Source organism: Micromys minutus, assembly GCF_963924665.1.
Source record: "Micromys minutus genome assembly, chromosome: 10".
Lineage (NCBI taxonomy): Eukaryota > Metazoa > Chordata > Mammalia > Rodentia > Muridae > Micromys > Micromys minutus.
The window spans coordinates 26,200,240-26,215,025 of record NC_137979.1 but is presented as its reverse complement, the minus strand read 5'-3'; the positions used below and the strand labels follow the sequence as shown (position 1 = coordinate 26,215,025).

The following is a 14,786-nucleotide window of genomic DNA, read 5'->3' as shown; positions in this document are numbered from 1 at the left end:
CCACAGGGCCATTGGCACCAATCTTTCCACCACAGAACGTGAAGCTAAAGCTAGACCGGTAGCTGCTCACAGGCAGACTAGGCTTTGGTATGCCGAGATGGCAGAGTGGGCTCCAGAATGTTCTGAGGGTAGGGACGGATGTCTAGAAAAGCTGAGAGACACAGGAAGCCCAGGCTGGACTCTTAAGGTGGACAATTGTTCCTTGATGGGCACATTCTGGGTCAAGCTGTACCTGCCTTAAGAATTGCAGAGACTGACGGGGCACTGACCCTTCCCATCCCTTCCTCTGCTGTTCATTCCAGTCTGCCTTGCTCTCTCCTCTGAGCAGCCTCCTAGGCAAGGCCGATACCCGGCTGCTTGTTTTTACATCTCTCTGCACTTTAATTAGGGGTTTCCAAGCAGGGAGGGCCTCCAGGGGAGCCTGAGGCCACAGAGCTGTCTTAAAGGGACAGCCATGCTCACCATTGCAGGGGGTTGGGAGTGGGGGTTCAGAGTGCTGGTGACCGTGTTGCAGAAGGCTGAGGGTAAGCCCGGCAGGTGCTTTGTTCTTCCAAAGGTCAAGGCTGTCTTGCTGACTGCTCTGCCTTCTCTTTGGGGTCCCAGGAGTGCTGTCCACTGATCAGGAAAGAGGCTATAAAGCCTGAAGGACAGACTGGAGAGGGCAAAGGCTTCCCAGGACCCAGGTTTAAGAAATTGAGGCTTCAGGCTGCCCTATGCTTCCAAGAAAGCTGGTTTAGTTTCTAGCTTCTCCCTTGAGTACCAGCTTCGTCTACGTCGACCCTCCACACAATGGGTATGTAGAAATTCACACCAAGCTTTCAGCTTGGGAGCTGGGCTGATAGGCATTAAGAATCCATCTTGCTGGGACAGCAGAGTTCTCTGAGGTAGAGAATGTGCCCATTGTCAGCTGACAGACTACACCTAACAAGGAAAGAAACGGTGAAGGTGGGGAGCAATAGGAAGGTCCGGTAGATCACAGAACTCCTTCAGGCACACTCATCTGGGAGTAACAGCTTTGAACTAGGCTATAGAAGAGCGTGAGAACAAAGGGGACCACTAGGGGACGCAGAGAGGCTTGAGAGTCCAGACCTTTTGTACCAACCAGTGCCCATTGTAGTACCCCCTCATCTCTTTTTAGTCTCCGCCCTGCTGGAATCTCCGCCCTCGGCTCGGCGACTCGGCGATCGATTGTGTGGCCTGCACTCTCCGCGCTCTCCCAGCGCTGTCTATTTGTTCCCCACGTGGGTTCTTGAATGATGGCGGCGCTGGTTGTGTCGGAGACTTCCGAGCCAGGAAGCCGAGTTGGCCCTGGCAAAGGTGAGTTCAGCAACGCTGTGGCCTCCAGACCTCGCATCTTTAGTGGGATCCCCTAGGTCAGAGATAGGGCGGGAGGTGACGCCTTTTTCCTTGAGACCCGAGAGTGTCATGCTGTTCCAAGTTCTGAGCTCTTATCACCAGAGACCCAGGAACCGGTCTTTTCTCTCGGAAAGACAAAAACTGTCTCTCCTGGGAATTTATTTTCCTCAAAGCAAAACTACGCCCCATCCCAGCTAGCAGGCAGACCCCGTAAGAGTGACGGGATAGGATAGATCCGACAGGAGGGAAGGGACCACGGTGCGTTTTACAAGTGGACTCGGGGGATTTGCTTTTATGTATGCGAAGAGGAGCTTCGTGTCCATTATCAGGCACGGCGCCCAGTAAATTCCAGCTTTGTGCTAGGTGTAGAGACTAGAGTACTACCCTGGCCCAAGGATCTTTACTCAACTGGAGGGGCGGGGGATTCAAATTCAAACATGACAACTTTGGTAAAGGAGGAGGTGCTCACTTGCTCACGCTAGCATCCAAAAGCCCACAAGAGATTTGGACCTGTTTGAAGAGATTATGTAGGGAATCCGACGAATCTAAGCCCGTTGTCCAAGGCCATGAAACTGATTCAGTGTTCTAACTGGTAGTATTCAAACATGATGTTAGGGCCTCAACTTTTCAGGCTGTACAGTTCTTCAGCGCACCCCTGTACCATAGTAGATAAACCACGGGTCTAGGAGGATCCTTCCTATTATAGGGGCCCTAGCAAGAAGTTCTGGAACAGAATACAGGTTCTGTAGGTATGGGATGACTTTTCCAAACTTTTTGGCTCCTAGTGAGATGGAATAAGGCCTTGCTGAAGAGCTTCATTTTGTGTTTTTGTTGTTGTTTTGTTTTGTTTTTGAGACAGGGTTTCTCTGTGCAGCCCTGACTGTTCTGGAATTCGCTCTGCTGAGTGCCTGTCTCTGCTTCCTGAGTGCTGGGATCAAAGGCGTGTACCACCACTGCCCTACTCAGTATTTTTCAAAAAATGAATTAGAGAAAAACTGTTTTACATTATGTGTCACAGTGCCTGTGGAAGTCTGGAATGAGTTTCCTCCCTCCATGTGGATAGATGCCCAGGGTTGGAGCATCCATAGGTCCTGAGGCTTGGCACCTTTACCCACTAAACTATCCCTCTGGCTTTAGTATTTTCTGTTCAAGGGCTTGTTTGTATCTCTCTACTCAGGCTAAAGTGTCAACTCCTAAGGTGTAAGGTCACCCTTTGACCTTATCTGTTGTCCATTGGGACACTAAAATGTGTTCTTTCTGTCCTTCCTAGGTTGGACATAAGGACCAAGGACTAGGGAACTTACTAAATCAACTCAGTATGTGGTACTTATTTCCTTTTAGTTAGAAAAGTCAATGACTTGTCTTTTGTCTTAGTATTTTATTTATGTGTATGTGTATCACCTGCGTGCACTGGAATTGGTTGGCAGAAATTATCAGACTCCTGGAGCTGCCCAATGTAGGTGATGGAAATCAAACTCTGGTCCTCTAGAACTGAACTGCCCCACCACCGACTGTAGTTGTTTTGAGACAGGGTCTCAAACATGGTGGCCTAGACAACCACCATGACCACCACCATCTCCACCAAAACTAAAAATTTATACACACAGCGAGAGCGTGAAGGGTGTAGGGAGAGGTGCATGCATGCATTCACACAGACTCACACTGATTGAATCCAGGGCCTTGTCCGTGCTAAGCAGGTAGTCTGAGGTGTACAACTAAGCCTCTTTACTTTTCATTTTGATACAGTCTCATTGTATCATACCCAGCTAAATTGTGTGTGTGTGTGTGTGTGTGTGTGTGTGTGTGTGTGTGTGTAGAAGCCAGAGACCAGTGTCAGGTATCTTGTTTCTTTAATCCCAGCACTCTGGAGGCAAAGGCCAGTCTGGTCTATATAGTGATTTGCAGACCAGCCAGAGCTACACAGTAAGATCTTGTCTTTAAAAAAAGAGAAAAAAGCGTTTGGTGTGTATGTGTGTGTCTGTCTCTGTGTAAGTCTGTGTGTGAGTGCATGTGTACATGCACACACTTGTGTGTCTGTCTTTGTGTATGAGTCTGTGTCTTCCTGTGTGCATGCATGCCTGCTTGTGTGGTGACACATGTGGAGACCATGGATTCAGGAGCTTGAACTCAGGTTCGGAGGCAGGCACTTGTACCCCTAGTCATTTTTCCAGTCTTCAGTTAAGACTTACATTTTACTTGTGTTTCTGTGTATGCACATGTGTGTGTACAGGTATTTGATCCCCTGGAGCTGGAGTTGCAGGCTGCTGTCAGTAACAAGTTCTTGGAACTGCTGAGCTGTATCTCCAGCACCCCACCTTTATTTTTTGATTGTCTATCTCTGAAACTAGAGTTCATTGATTCTTCTAGTTTGGGTGTCCAAACCTCAGCACTGGGGTCACAGGCCTGCCATTATGACCACTTTTTTGCATGGGTGCTGGAGATCTGAACTTAGGTCTGCATGCTGTGTGACAAGCACTTTGCCTTTTCTTCACCTCCAGTTTTTGTTTGAGATTGGAACTCGATATGTAAAACAGGTTAGCCTCAAACTCAGATTTAAAAAAAAAAACAAAAAAAACTTTTTGTCTATGAGTGGTCTGTTTGCGTATATGCCTGCAGACAGAAGAGGGTATCAGATCCCATTATAGATGGTTGTGAGCCACTGTGTGGGTTTTGCAAATTGAATTCAGCATCTCTGGAAGAGCATCCAGTTAGTGCTCTTAACTGCTGAGCCGTCTCCCCAGCTCAGATTTTTTTTTTTTTTTTTTTTTTTTTTTTTTTTTTTTTTGAGGAGAGGAGAACAGGGTCTTGTTGACTTTACTGATCTTGACATCTTGATCCTCTTGTCTCAGCTTCTTCAGTGCTGGGATCATAGTTGTACACACTGTACCATGCCTGGCTTTATTATTTTAAATGAGGAGAGGGACAAAGCCATGGGTTAAGAAACTCCGGCCAAATCAGTGGGACTTGAGTTGTGTGACTACTTTGCTTTTTAGTCTGTTTGTGTCATCTCTGGTCCTGAAGGGTGAGCCATACCCCCATTTATGACTGTTAGTAACCTCATATCGTAGGCGACAATTATGCAGATTTCCCCCCCTGGTTTATGGGCTGTCTCTATTTGTATGATGAAATAAATCAGTTAGGGCAAAAGCTGGTGGGTATCCACTGTGTGTGGAATCCAGGCCTTCAATTTAGAGTTAACAGATTAAGTAGCTCTGGCTGCCTGTGGTCTAGGGCAGATGCAGACTCAAGACTTAATGTTTTTTCTAGGTCGCATCTCTCGGGGGCGACTGGCCAATCAGATCCCCCCTGAGATTCTGAACAATCCCCAGCTACAGGCTGCTGTCCAAGCTCTGCCTTCTAACTACAACTTTGAGATCCCCAAGACCATTTGGAGAATCCAACAAGCTGAGGCCAGGAAGGGTGAGCCCTCAGACGGTGGTGATGTGGTGAGGTTGGAGAGGCTGCTGCCCAGATGTGGGACCGTGTCCTGTCCTGCCTCTTCTAGCTCTCTGCCTTTCATCTTTCTTTCTTTTGTCTTGCAGTGGCCTTACAAATGCCAGAAGGCCTCCTACTCTTTGCCTGCACCATTGTGGATATCTTGGAAAGGTGAGGCTTGGGCATTGCAGAGCCAGCTGAGCCTTTGCCCAGTATAGCTATGCCTGTTGGCATACTTTTCCTCTTCTGGACCACTAACTGATCCCTAAGCCACCTACAAGCTTGTATATACACACAAAGAAAAAAAAAATCTCGAAACAAAATTCCCAGGTTGCCGAGAACTTGGTTTGTCCATTTCCCTTCCCCTATATGGTCCGGGCAAGGGCAAAGAAGTTAATTTCTGTTTCTAGGCCAGAGCAGATGGCAGCATCTGGGAGGAATCTAAAAAAGCTAACCCTAAATGGGTGAGGGTCTGGCTATCAAGGGTTGGGGCCTAGTGGAGGGATGAGAGACTGAGGAGTTGAAGAAGGTGCATCTTTCTCTCAGGCTCAGTTTGGGTGGGAGTAGGTGGGTGGCAGAGGTGAGAGGTGCCTAGGGAAAGATACTCTGTTCCTCTGCCCCCTCCTTCTAAGTTTCTCATGACAATGAACCATTGCTGGAGGGTGGGGGGAGCAGTGCTCAGCCATCTGGAGCCAGCATGAGCTCAGGGAGGGGGAATGCAGAAAGGGGAGGTCATCTCATGCTGGGAACCTCCTACTTCCCTGCTGCTGCCCTCACCCTTCTCTCCTGAACCACCACAGACCCACTTCCCTGCTCCCACCCTCTTGCCCCTTGGGGATGCTCTCTGGGGCTCAGGCCAATTTGCATACATTTTAATCTATAAAAAATTAAGTGCTCTGGCTGACTCAGAGCCTGGGCTGCATTCTAAGGAGCTGAATAATCTGCTTCTGTGCACAGCCTGATTTGGGGAAGGGGGTGGAGGAGGGGGTAGACTGGCAGCAGTTCAGCTTCTCCCGCTGCACCCCAGAGGGAGAAAAGGGAGGTGGGGGTGGGGAGAACCCAGTCACAGAGCCAGCATCTATGCCCAGGTATGGGCTCTGAAAGCTAAGGCTCCTGTTCTGTCCCAGCGGTGAGTTTGGGGGTGCAGGGTCTTTTCTACCACCCTGTACCCCACCCCCCAGTGATTCAGTCCTGGCAGCAGATCTCATAACAATGTGCTGTCCAGAGCCCACTCTTCCTGATTGCATGAGGAGTGTGGGCAGCACCATGTGCTGTGGGGGAGATGCGCATGGGTCCTCCCCATCCTGGGTACCCATGGCCTTACCTATGGGTGGGGAGCAGGTGGGGTCTGGGCAAGGGGAGGCCATACCTCCATATACATCCATGCCTACATAAACAGTAATGCTAGGGCTTGTCAGGGCGACCTTTACCTGCCCTGGGTAGGATGGTCAGAGTCTCAAGGGTCTGTTTGGACTATGCACATGCACTTCTGAGGGTTAGGGGTCTGCAGTCTAAGGCTGGACAGGGTGCTGCAGACATCCTCACATAGCAACTGTTCCAAGGAGCTGCTGCCAGGGCTGAGGGAGGTGGCAGATGTACCCCTCCTACTCTTGGTTGGCAGCTGCCAACTCAAGGAGATCTGGGTCCTGAGACACCTCCAGAGTGAAGACTGTCTCCCATCTCATACTGTGTCTCTCTCTGCTCCATGGTTCCCCAACCCCCTCCCCACAGGTTCACAAAGGCTGAGGTAATGGTGATGGGTGATGTGACCTATGGGGCTTGCTGTGTGGATGACTTCACTGCAAGGGCCTTGGGAGTTGACTTCCTGGTGCACTATGGCCACAGCTGCCTAGGTATGGTGGGCTGGGACGTTGGCAGGGAGGCAGCCGCAGGCTAATCTATTGCAAGCACAGAGTCCCTTCTGGTTTCCAGGGTGGCCTTAGTCTTTCTGCTTTGCAGATGGCCCTTTCCTTTGGCTTTGGCTGCCTTGGAAAGCATTCTACTGTCTCAGATGTGCATGTTTGATGTTTTTGTTTGGTTTGGTTTGGTTTTTGAGACAGTCTCACTCTCTAGCCCAGGGAGGCCTGGAACCTAACAGCTGCTGGGATTAGGTGTGAGTGAGCACACCTGGCAGATACAGGTGGTAGAACAGGCTGGGTACTCAGCTAACAGGAGAATGTTCCTGGAGACTGGGACCCTCCCTCATCCCCTAATGCCTCACAGGCTGAAGCCAGTGCCCTAGCTGCTCTTAAGATTGGGACTGGCCCAGGATCCTTGCTCCTCCTGCCTTTCAGAACCTTGTTTTGAACTCTTCTCTCTAGTCCCCATGGATACCTCGGTTCAAGACTTCCGTGTGTTATATGTCTTTGTGGATATCCGGATAGACACTGCCCACCTTCTGGACTCAGTCCGATTCACCTTCACCCCAGGCAGCTCACTCGCTCTGGTCAGCACCATTCAGTTTGTGTCAACTTTGCAGGTAAGAGTATCAGCTAGCATCATGTGGGTGGAGAGACTACTCCAGGGTGCTCTGGGATGTTTCCTCTGGCCCTGGCTTTCTCCTAGCTTCCCTTCCTTCATTATCAATACAGGCAGCAGCACAGGAACTGAAAGCTGATTATCACATCAGTGTCCCACAGTGCAAGCCCCTGTCCCCTGGGGAGATTCTAGGCTGCACATCCCCTCGACTACCCAAGGAAGTGGAAGCTGTTGTGTAAGTGAAAAATGGGGCTAGTTTGTAGAGACATTCAAAATATGCATACTCAGAGAATGAGGCTAAAGTTTCTAACCTGCGTGCTCAAGGTCACCTTGGAAGATGGGGCCCAAGCGGGGACCACACTTGAGGTTTTTACACTCTCCAGCGATCCATCCTTCATCCAGAAGCCTATGCTGAGAATGGAGACTGGGCTCAGAGGGCCCTATGGGGGGATCAGGATGGGTAGAAATGGAGAGGATGTAATTGGAGAAGATGGATGGGCACGCCCAGGCTTCAGCCCCATTAATTTAGCATCCGGACAGCTAACAAGCAGGAGCAGTGTGTCTCCTGCTGCCTAATTATTTTAGGTAATGGAAATGCTTAATGTCGTGTGAATGCAGCCAGCCTCTCAGCCGACAGCTCCTTTGGCTGGAACTGGGGATGAGAGTCCTTTCCTAGCTCGTGGCAAGAAAGGAAGGAGGGGCACTGTGACTCAGTCCCACAGGTTTGGCTACACCCACATAGGATGCTTCTGCCCTTGGGCCCACATATAGGACTTTTACAGCCCAGACCTGGCAGCCCTGTCCCCTGGGGGCCATTCTCCATGTACCTGTGCCAGCATAATGGATACCCATTATCTGAGGCCTCAGGGTGCATGTTGAGGGAGGTACCCCAAGAGAGAGAGAAGCAGCTGCCATGGGTGACTTCCTGTACAGGCGGGCACTGTGAGTGAGTGTGTCTCTGAAGGGCTGTTCTGTGTGGCCTAGTGCTGAGACCTGGTGTCCAATCTCAGATACAGTTTGATAGCGTTTGAGTTTTAAGCAAGTGGGATTTGTTTTGTTTTGCTTTTGAGACATGGTCTTACTTTGCTGTTCTGAAACTCACTGTATATAGCCCAGGCTGGCCTCAGTTTCATAGAGATACCCCTGCTGGGATTAAAGTCACTGTCCCTAGCTTGAGCAAGTGTATTGAAGTCCTTGAAACTTGGATTTATTGCCTGTAAAATGGCGATACCAGTATAGGTGTTTTAGGTATTTACTTCAGGTCTGGAACTCAGAAAGTACAGAAATAGTTATAACTCCATACTGTGTCGGTTTAAGAATAGTCAGTGTATACCCTGTAACCTCTTCTACAGCCTATAGATCATATATTTTTAATTTTTATATTTTTATTTATTTTGGATTTCCTAGACAGGGTTTCCCTGTGTAGTTCTGATCATCATCTGTAGACTGAGCTGGCCTCAAATTCAGAGATCCTCCTTCTGTCTTCTGTGAGGTACCACCCCACCTTGCAGACCACCACCACTTTTTTATTGCATGAATGTTTCGCCTTCATGGATGTTTGCCACGCGTGTGCCTGAAGAGTCCATTATATCCTCTAGAAAAGGATGTAAGCCACTGTGTAGGTGCTGGGAATTAAACTCAGGTCCTCCAAAAGAGCAGCAGTGCTCTTAACCAATGATCTGCCTATCTGTCCAGCCCTGAGCTTAGACATCTTAAATATAGCCTCTATGTCTTTATTGAGCTAAATAAAAAAACTCTCCCTCGGCTTTCAAATTACAATCTTGAGCCCAGGTGGCCTTTCTTTGGCCTTGGCACTTTACTTTTGCCATGGATCTCCATGGCATCCTACTATACAAACAAGAGGCCTGAAGAGTTCTGCAGCCAATTAAGCCGACCAGGTTCCTTTCCTCATGGGATTCTGGTGTGCAATGGTTGCAGACAGTATCCTCCTTGGTAGTGTATGCAGCCTGTTGAATGTGCAGGTTGCCCAAAGGGACCTTGGAGACAGTTTTCAGGTGCATAGTCATGAGTCATTTCAATGCTGTTTCCAACCTAGGCCCTACATAAGTATTTGGGGGTTTCTGGGAAGTTCCAGGCCCTACACAAGTGTTTGGGGTTTCTGGGAAGTCCCAGGGCACAGTGGGCAGTGGCACGTTGGTCAGGTCATCAGTCTATACACACCAATCTGTGACTCTGTTAGAGCCAACTTCAGCTTTCCTGACAGCCAGAAGATCTACAGCCTAGAGAAATGGGGCTTCACCACGTTTAGTGCAGATAAATTTAAAGTCATGGTAGCTGACAAGCGGCTTGTCCCTGATGGATGTAGGATCAAAATATCCCCAATTTTGTTCTGTTAAAATCTTTAACTTAATTTTATTTTTCTTTTATAGAAAAAAAAAAAAAAAAAAAAAACAGGCCTGAAGAGGTGAATTGGGGACTGTTGTCTTCAGGACCTGTAAGCCAGGGAACCCCCTTTGCTGTCCCATTACCACACTTACACACCCTTCCCACCCTGCAGGTATCTTGGAGATGGCCGCTTCCATCTGGAGTCTGTCATGATTGCCAACCCTAATATACCTGCTTACCGGTAAAGGCCGGGGAGGGCTGACCATGGGTGGAGGGCTGAGTCTCTGCCCTGGAGACCCTCATTAGCTGGCAGCTCTAACCAAAGCACATCTGGAATTTAAACCCAGGACTGCTGTTGCCTACCTGGGCGTCGTCCCCAAGCTCTTAAAACACTCCCTTGCTACCTGGTTACTGATCTCAGTTAATCCTTGTTCCTAACTAGGGCCAGATTTCCTAAGTCCCTCTTTAGAGCCTATGTTATACTTTTCTAGGTATGACCCGTATAGCAAAGTCCTATCCAGAGAGTACTATGACCATCAGCTCATGCAGACCACTCGCCAGGAAGCCATTGCTGCTGCACGCTCAGCCAAGTCCTGGGGCCTTATTCTGGGAACTTTGGGCCGCCAGGGCAGTCCCAAGATTCTGGAGGTGAGAGGGCTCAGCATCAGGAGAGGCTGACAGGAAAGTAGCTGGAGAAACCAGTAGGCTGAAGTACCTAGTTTTGGCTACTTCATCTCAGAAAACTCCTGCTTGGCCTCCTTCTCTCCGCAGCACTTGGAATCTCAGCTCAGAAACTTGGGACTTCCTTTTGTGAGGCTGCTGCTCTCTGAGATCTTCCCCAGCAAGCTCAGTCTACTTCCTGGGGTGGATGTGTGAGTACCCCCACCTTACCTATGTATGGTGATCTAAAGGGAGCTTAGAAACCAGGTTCTGGCCAGCACAGACTTAAGGTTACAGCTTATGGGGTGGTAAACTTATCTAGCAGGGGCCAACCTTGACTGTGGGCCACCTGCATCGTCTGGCCATCATAGTAGTCTGGTGGGATGAGTGTCAGAATTCTGTGTACAAACCTTGGTTCTGGGTGTTACAAATGAACTATCCCCAGAAAGCTTTTAGGGGGCTGGGGAGATGGCTTACGGAGTTAAGGTCTGATGACCACTGTTTGATTCCACTAAGGTAGATTTTTTCTTTTGCACGTGTGTTAGCTTTGGCGTCCACCCTTTTTTTTTTCACTTGAGACAGGATCTCTCACTGGAGCTTGACACGTAGACTGGCTGTCAATTCACCTGTCTGGATCTTCTCAGTGCTGGCGTACAAACATGTATCATAGCACACATGCACACACATTCTCTCTCACACTCACTCTCTTGCTTTCACTTCAGATGGTTGGGAACCACTATGTGGGTGTTGGGAATTGAATCCTCTACAAGGGCAGCCAGCTCCCTTAACCACTAAGCGATCTCTCCAGCCCCACGTTTGCTTTTTAATGCAATGGTTTTAGGAGTTAAGGTCAAAGTCCTTGGTTTACAAGGCAATCCCTTTCAGCTACCTTCCTATGTAGTTGGATCAATACATCCTGTTAACAAATGGGCATAATGGACACCTTTATGTTCTTCAGTGTGGTACCCTAGACAGGTGGCCTTGTCACATCTTACTGACTGACCTTCTTAGGTGGGTGCAGGTGGCATGTCCACGCCTCTCCATTGACTGGGGTTCAGCCTTTCCCAAGCCACTGCTGACACCCTACGAGGTAACAACTACGTTTTGAAAATCTGCAGGGTACTGGGCTATGTACTTCCTGTCGAGGGAGGGCTATGAAACGGCTAGCACGGGTGAGCAGCACTTAGGGTCGCGGGTTCTGAAATCGAGCCACCATCTTGCTGTGTAATTTTTGTTTCTGTACAGTCCAAAATGGTCTCAGTTTCCAGAGTTCTGGGAAACACGAGCCATCACATGACTCCTTCACCTCACACTTCCTTTCTAAAATAGAATGATAATACACACCCTTCATAGGCCCTAGTCAATAATGCAGGAACAAAAAGAGTATTAGCACCATTGTCTTTTCTTCCCTAGGCAGCTGTGGCCCTGAAGGACATTTCTTGGCAGCAACCCTACCCTATGGACTTCTACGCTGGCAGCTCCTTAGGGCCATGGACTGTGAACCATGGTCGGGACCGAGCACCCCGCGGTCTCTGCCAGCCTGCATCAGGCAAGGTAGTGGGGCTTTAAGGAGGGCTGAGAGGCAGCCCACAGGCGCAGCCTTGGTGTGATGTGATCCACAGCCGCCGCCCTGAGGACACTGGGGGAAATGCAAGGGAGCCAGGTGGAGGTTGCAGTGGAGAGACTTGGATTTGTCGGCTACTTCAGGTGCAACAGGGATCCGGAGGCTGCTCTCCAGCCCCGGCCTGTGAGGGTTGCAGCTGCGCAGACCAGAAGGCTACACCGCCGGCTCCCTGAGATTTGGAGCAGCAGGTATTTGCAGCCACGCCCCACCTTTTTGTTTTAAGAGTGCCCCGCCTTCTCGGAGTCCCGCCTTAGGGGTGTTGCCGGCACGAGCTCTGCCCCCTCGCAGTTTTACTTCCGCTTGGGAAGACCTGCTTCCGGTTCTTCTGTAGTATGGCTGCACGGCGGACCCTGAGAGTGCTGTGCCTAGCCGGCTTCCGGCAGAGCGAGCGGGGCTTCCGTGAGAAGACTGGAGCGCTGAGGAAGGCGCTGCGGGGTCGCGCAGAGCTCGTGTGCCTTAGCGGGCCGCACCCGGTCCTCGAGGCAGCGGCTCCCGAGGGCGTAGAGCCTGACTCGGGTGAGACAAGCTGGTCCCCTTAGTACACCCGGAGCCCTCAGTTCTCACCTCGCCCCTTTAACTCAAGCTCTGATCTGAACTCCAAAGTTTCCTCCTTTATCTGTGTCCAGTCCATTCCAGGTCCCTCCAGCTCCCCAAATCCCCTGGCTGCGTGTTCTATAAGTTCTGCCTTCTTCCTCTCACCCTGTTCTCTAATCCTGATCTTGTGCTCTTCCCCCATCTGCTTCTAGGGCCCTGTTCTCCGGAGGAGCAACCTCGAGGCTGGTGGTTTTCTGAAAAGGAAGCAGATGTGTTCTCTGCTCTGGAAGAGCCCACAGTGTGCAGGGGTCTGGAGGAGGCCCTGGAAACGGTGGCACAGGCCCTTGACACGCTGGGGCCTTTTGATGGACTTCTTGGCTTCAGCCAGGGGGCTGCACTAGCAGCTTGTGTGTGTGCCCTGGGTCAGGCAGGCGATCCTCGATTTCCCTTGCCAAGATTTATCATACTTGTGTCAGGATTCTGTCCCCGAGGCCTTAAGGAACCCATCCTGCAGAGCCCCATGTCACTGCCTTCACTTCATGTTTTTGGGGATTCTGATCGAGTCATCCCTTCTCAGGAAAGTATGCAATTGGCTAGCCGATTCCTTGGAGCCGTCACCCTCACCCACTCTGGTGGCCACTTCATTCCAGCAGCTGCATCCCAGCGTCAGGCCTACCTTAAGTTCTTGGACCAGTTTGCAGAATGAAGGATCAACAAATGCTCCCATTTTCTCTAGCAGCCGGTTGTCTAATGCCCACCTGTGGCACTCCTCACCGTGGCTAGTTAAAAGACAGCTGTCCGTTCTCAGGACACTTAAGACCAGAGAGCCTGTGAGAAGACTGGTAGGCAAGCAGGGGCTGGCACCCCTGTGATTGCCAATGAATAAACTGATGGTTTAGATTTTGAATGTCTTTCTCCTGCATAGACCCTGCAGACTAGCAACTATGTGCAGCTGTGAGCCCCCCAGAACACATTTTTCGTGGAAGTCATTGTTTTGTATCTTGTGTGTATGGGTGTACACTTGTGGGGTTCAGAGGATAACTGCAGGGAGCTGGGTCAGCCAACCAGGCTCTGCTTGGGTCCATCTGCTCTTAGATTTCCTACATTCTGATCCCTGAGAATTGGGAGTTGGCTTTCTTTTGGTTCCTGGCTTTGGTCTTTGCTTTCCCCTCCATAACAGTTCCATCACCTCTGAACTCTGAGCTTGAAGACTTGGGTAGTACCGTATGTTGGATAGAGGGCAAAGGCAGCACAGAGTAAACCCCCTTTTCCTAATGAACCATCTGCAGGGTTTCTGAGATTACTGCTATTCATAATTGATGTGTTGAGAAAGCCAAAGCTTAAGTAGCCTGCCTGGCTTAACCTCTTGCCATTTTTCTTCTCATGTTCAGTGCCTGGTCTTGACACACACACACAGGCACACTTCCTGACTCTGCCCCTGAAAGACAGTTTTTCTAAGATATCACAAGGTACCTATTCTAGTCCCAAGCTTCAATATCCTCTAGGGAGCTTAGTCACTAAGCAGGAATTGAAGTTGGCCAGATACCTCAAATCATTCTTGGAATAGCATTTAAGTTACCCAGAGTTACATGTTCCTTGACAGGTATTAAAAGTCAATTACCCAATGGTTGTACATGTAGGCAGAGGTAGAGGACAGTCTGGTCTACATAGAGAAACTCTATTTAGAAAACAGCCAGGTGGTGGTGACACATGCCTTTAATCCCAACACTCTGGAGGCAGAGACAGATCTCTGAGTTTGAAGCCACCCTAGTCTACAGATGGAGTTTCAGGACAGCCAGGGCTACACAAACATTTTCTGTAACTTTTGTTTGTATCAAAAAGTTAGATGAACAAGGCAGAACCTTCCCAGGCATCCTCTTCCCCTGAACTCCACTTACACAAAGTCTGACTCAGTTAAAAAGACCTCTGGCTTCTTTAGGGCTTAAGACTTCCACCAACAGACAGTGAGATGGATCAGCAGGTAAAGGCATTGGTTGCCAACACATGCAGCCTCATACACACTAAATGTAGGACAGACTGAAATTGTAGCCAGAAGTCCCATTCACTGATTCTTAGATCCCTTTGTAAGAAAGCTGGGATGGGAGGTTGGGCTTTGTGCTTTGCTCTTGTCCTCTAGGGATTGCTTCCCTGACAAAAGGAGATTGAACAGAGGGAAGTCTCTACATCCCACTAGCTTTGGTCTCTGCTTTTCTGTAATTTGATGAGTCTGCAATCAGTACTCAGACCCACTGGCAGTCATAGGCTGTCCTCGTAAGTCGGCTCCAAGCTGGGGAAAGGGGTGACTTGTACTCTTGGTAGCCTATAGAGGCTTGGTGGCTCTACCAGGAAGGAG

General features: G+C 49.6%; 2 protein-coding genes across 4 annotated transcripts; both read left to right on the top strand.

Annotated features, from left to right (window-relative positions):
* The first annotated feature begins 1,229 nt into the window (after positions 1-1,229).
* On the top strand, positions 1,230-12,783 carry DPH1 (diphthamide biosynthesis 1). Of its 3 annotated transcripts, none has more exons than XM_080922611.1 (13): positions 1,230-1,317; positions 4,624-4,776; positions 4,899-4,962; positions 6,523-6,644; positions 7,113-7,270; positions 7,383-7,504; positions 9,788-9,856; positions 10,107-10,263; positions 10,387-10,487; positions 11,287-11,365; positions 11,689-11,829; positions 11,983-12,087; positions 12,646-12,783. In XM_080922611.1, exons 1-12 carry the CDS (start codon positions 1,254-1,256, stop codon positions 12,070-12,072), a joined length of 1,320 nt encoding a protein of 439 aa, XP_080778737.1. In that variant the 5' UTR covers positions 1,230-1,253; the 3' UTR covers positions 12,073-12,087; positions 12,646-12,783. The 3 variants fall into 3 exon arrangements, 2 of the variants coding, with proteins under 2 accessions (XP_080778737.1, XP_080778736.1); XM_080922610.1 differs by lacking the exon at positions 1,230-1,317 and adding an exon at positions 2,580-2,672; XR_013975153.1 differs by lacking the exon at positions 11,287-11,365 and having other exon boundaries at positions 1,254-1,317; positions 11,693-11,829.
* On the top strand, positions 12,111-13,283 carry OVCA2 (OVCA2 serine hydrolase domain containing). Its single transcript, XM_080922612.1, has 2 exons — positions 12,111-12,415; positions 12,646-13,283. Exons 1-2 carry the CDS (start codon positions 12,232-12,234, stop codon positions 13,137-13,139), a joined length of 678 nt encoding a protein of 225 aa, XP_080778738.1. The 5' UTR covers positions 12,111-12,231; the 3' UTR covers positions 13,140-13,283.
* The last annotated feature ends 1,503 nt before the right edge of the window (positions 13,284-14,786 follow it).

Coding starts and splice junctions, on each gene's coding strand:
- DPH1 (XM_080922611.1), top strand. CDS start 1,254: ATGATGGCGGCGCTGGTTGTGTCGGAGACTTCCGAGCCAGGAAGCCGA. Junction 7,271..7,382: donor AGTTTGTGTCAACTTTGCAG/GTAAGAGTATCA, acceptor TTATCAATACAG/GCAGCAGCACAGGAACTGAA. Junction 11,830..11,982: donor GCCAGCCTGCATCAGGCAAG/GTAGTGGGGCTT, acceptor CGGCTACTTCAG/GTGCAACAGGGATCCGGAGG.
- OVCA2 (XM_080922612.1), top strand. CDS start 12,232: ATGGCTGCACGGCGGACCCTGAGAGTGCTGTGCCTAGCCGGCTTCCGG. Junction 12,416..12,645: donor GGGCGTAGAGCCTGACTCGG/GTGAGACAAGCT, acceptor ATCTGCTTCTAG/GGCCCTGTTCTCCGGAGGAG.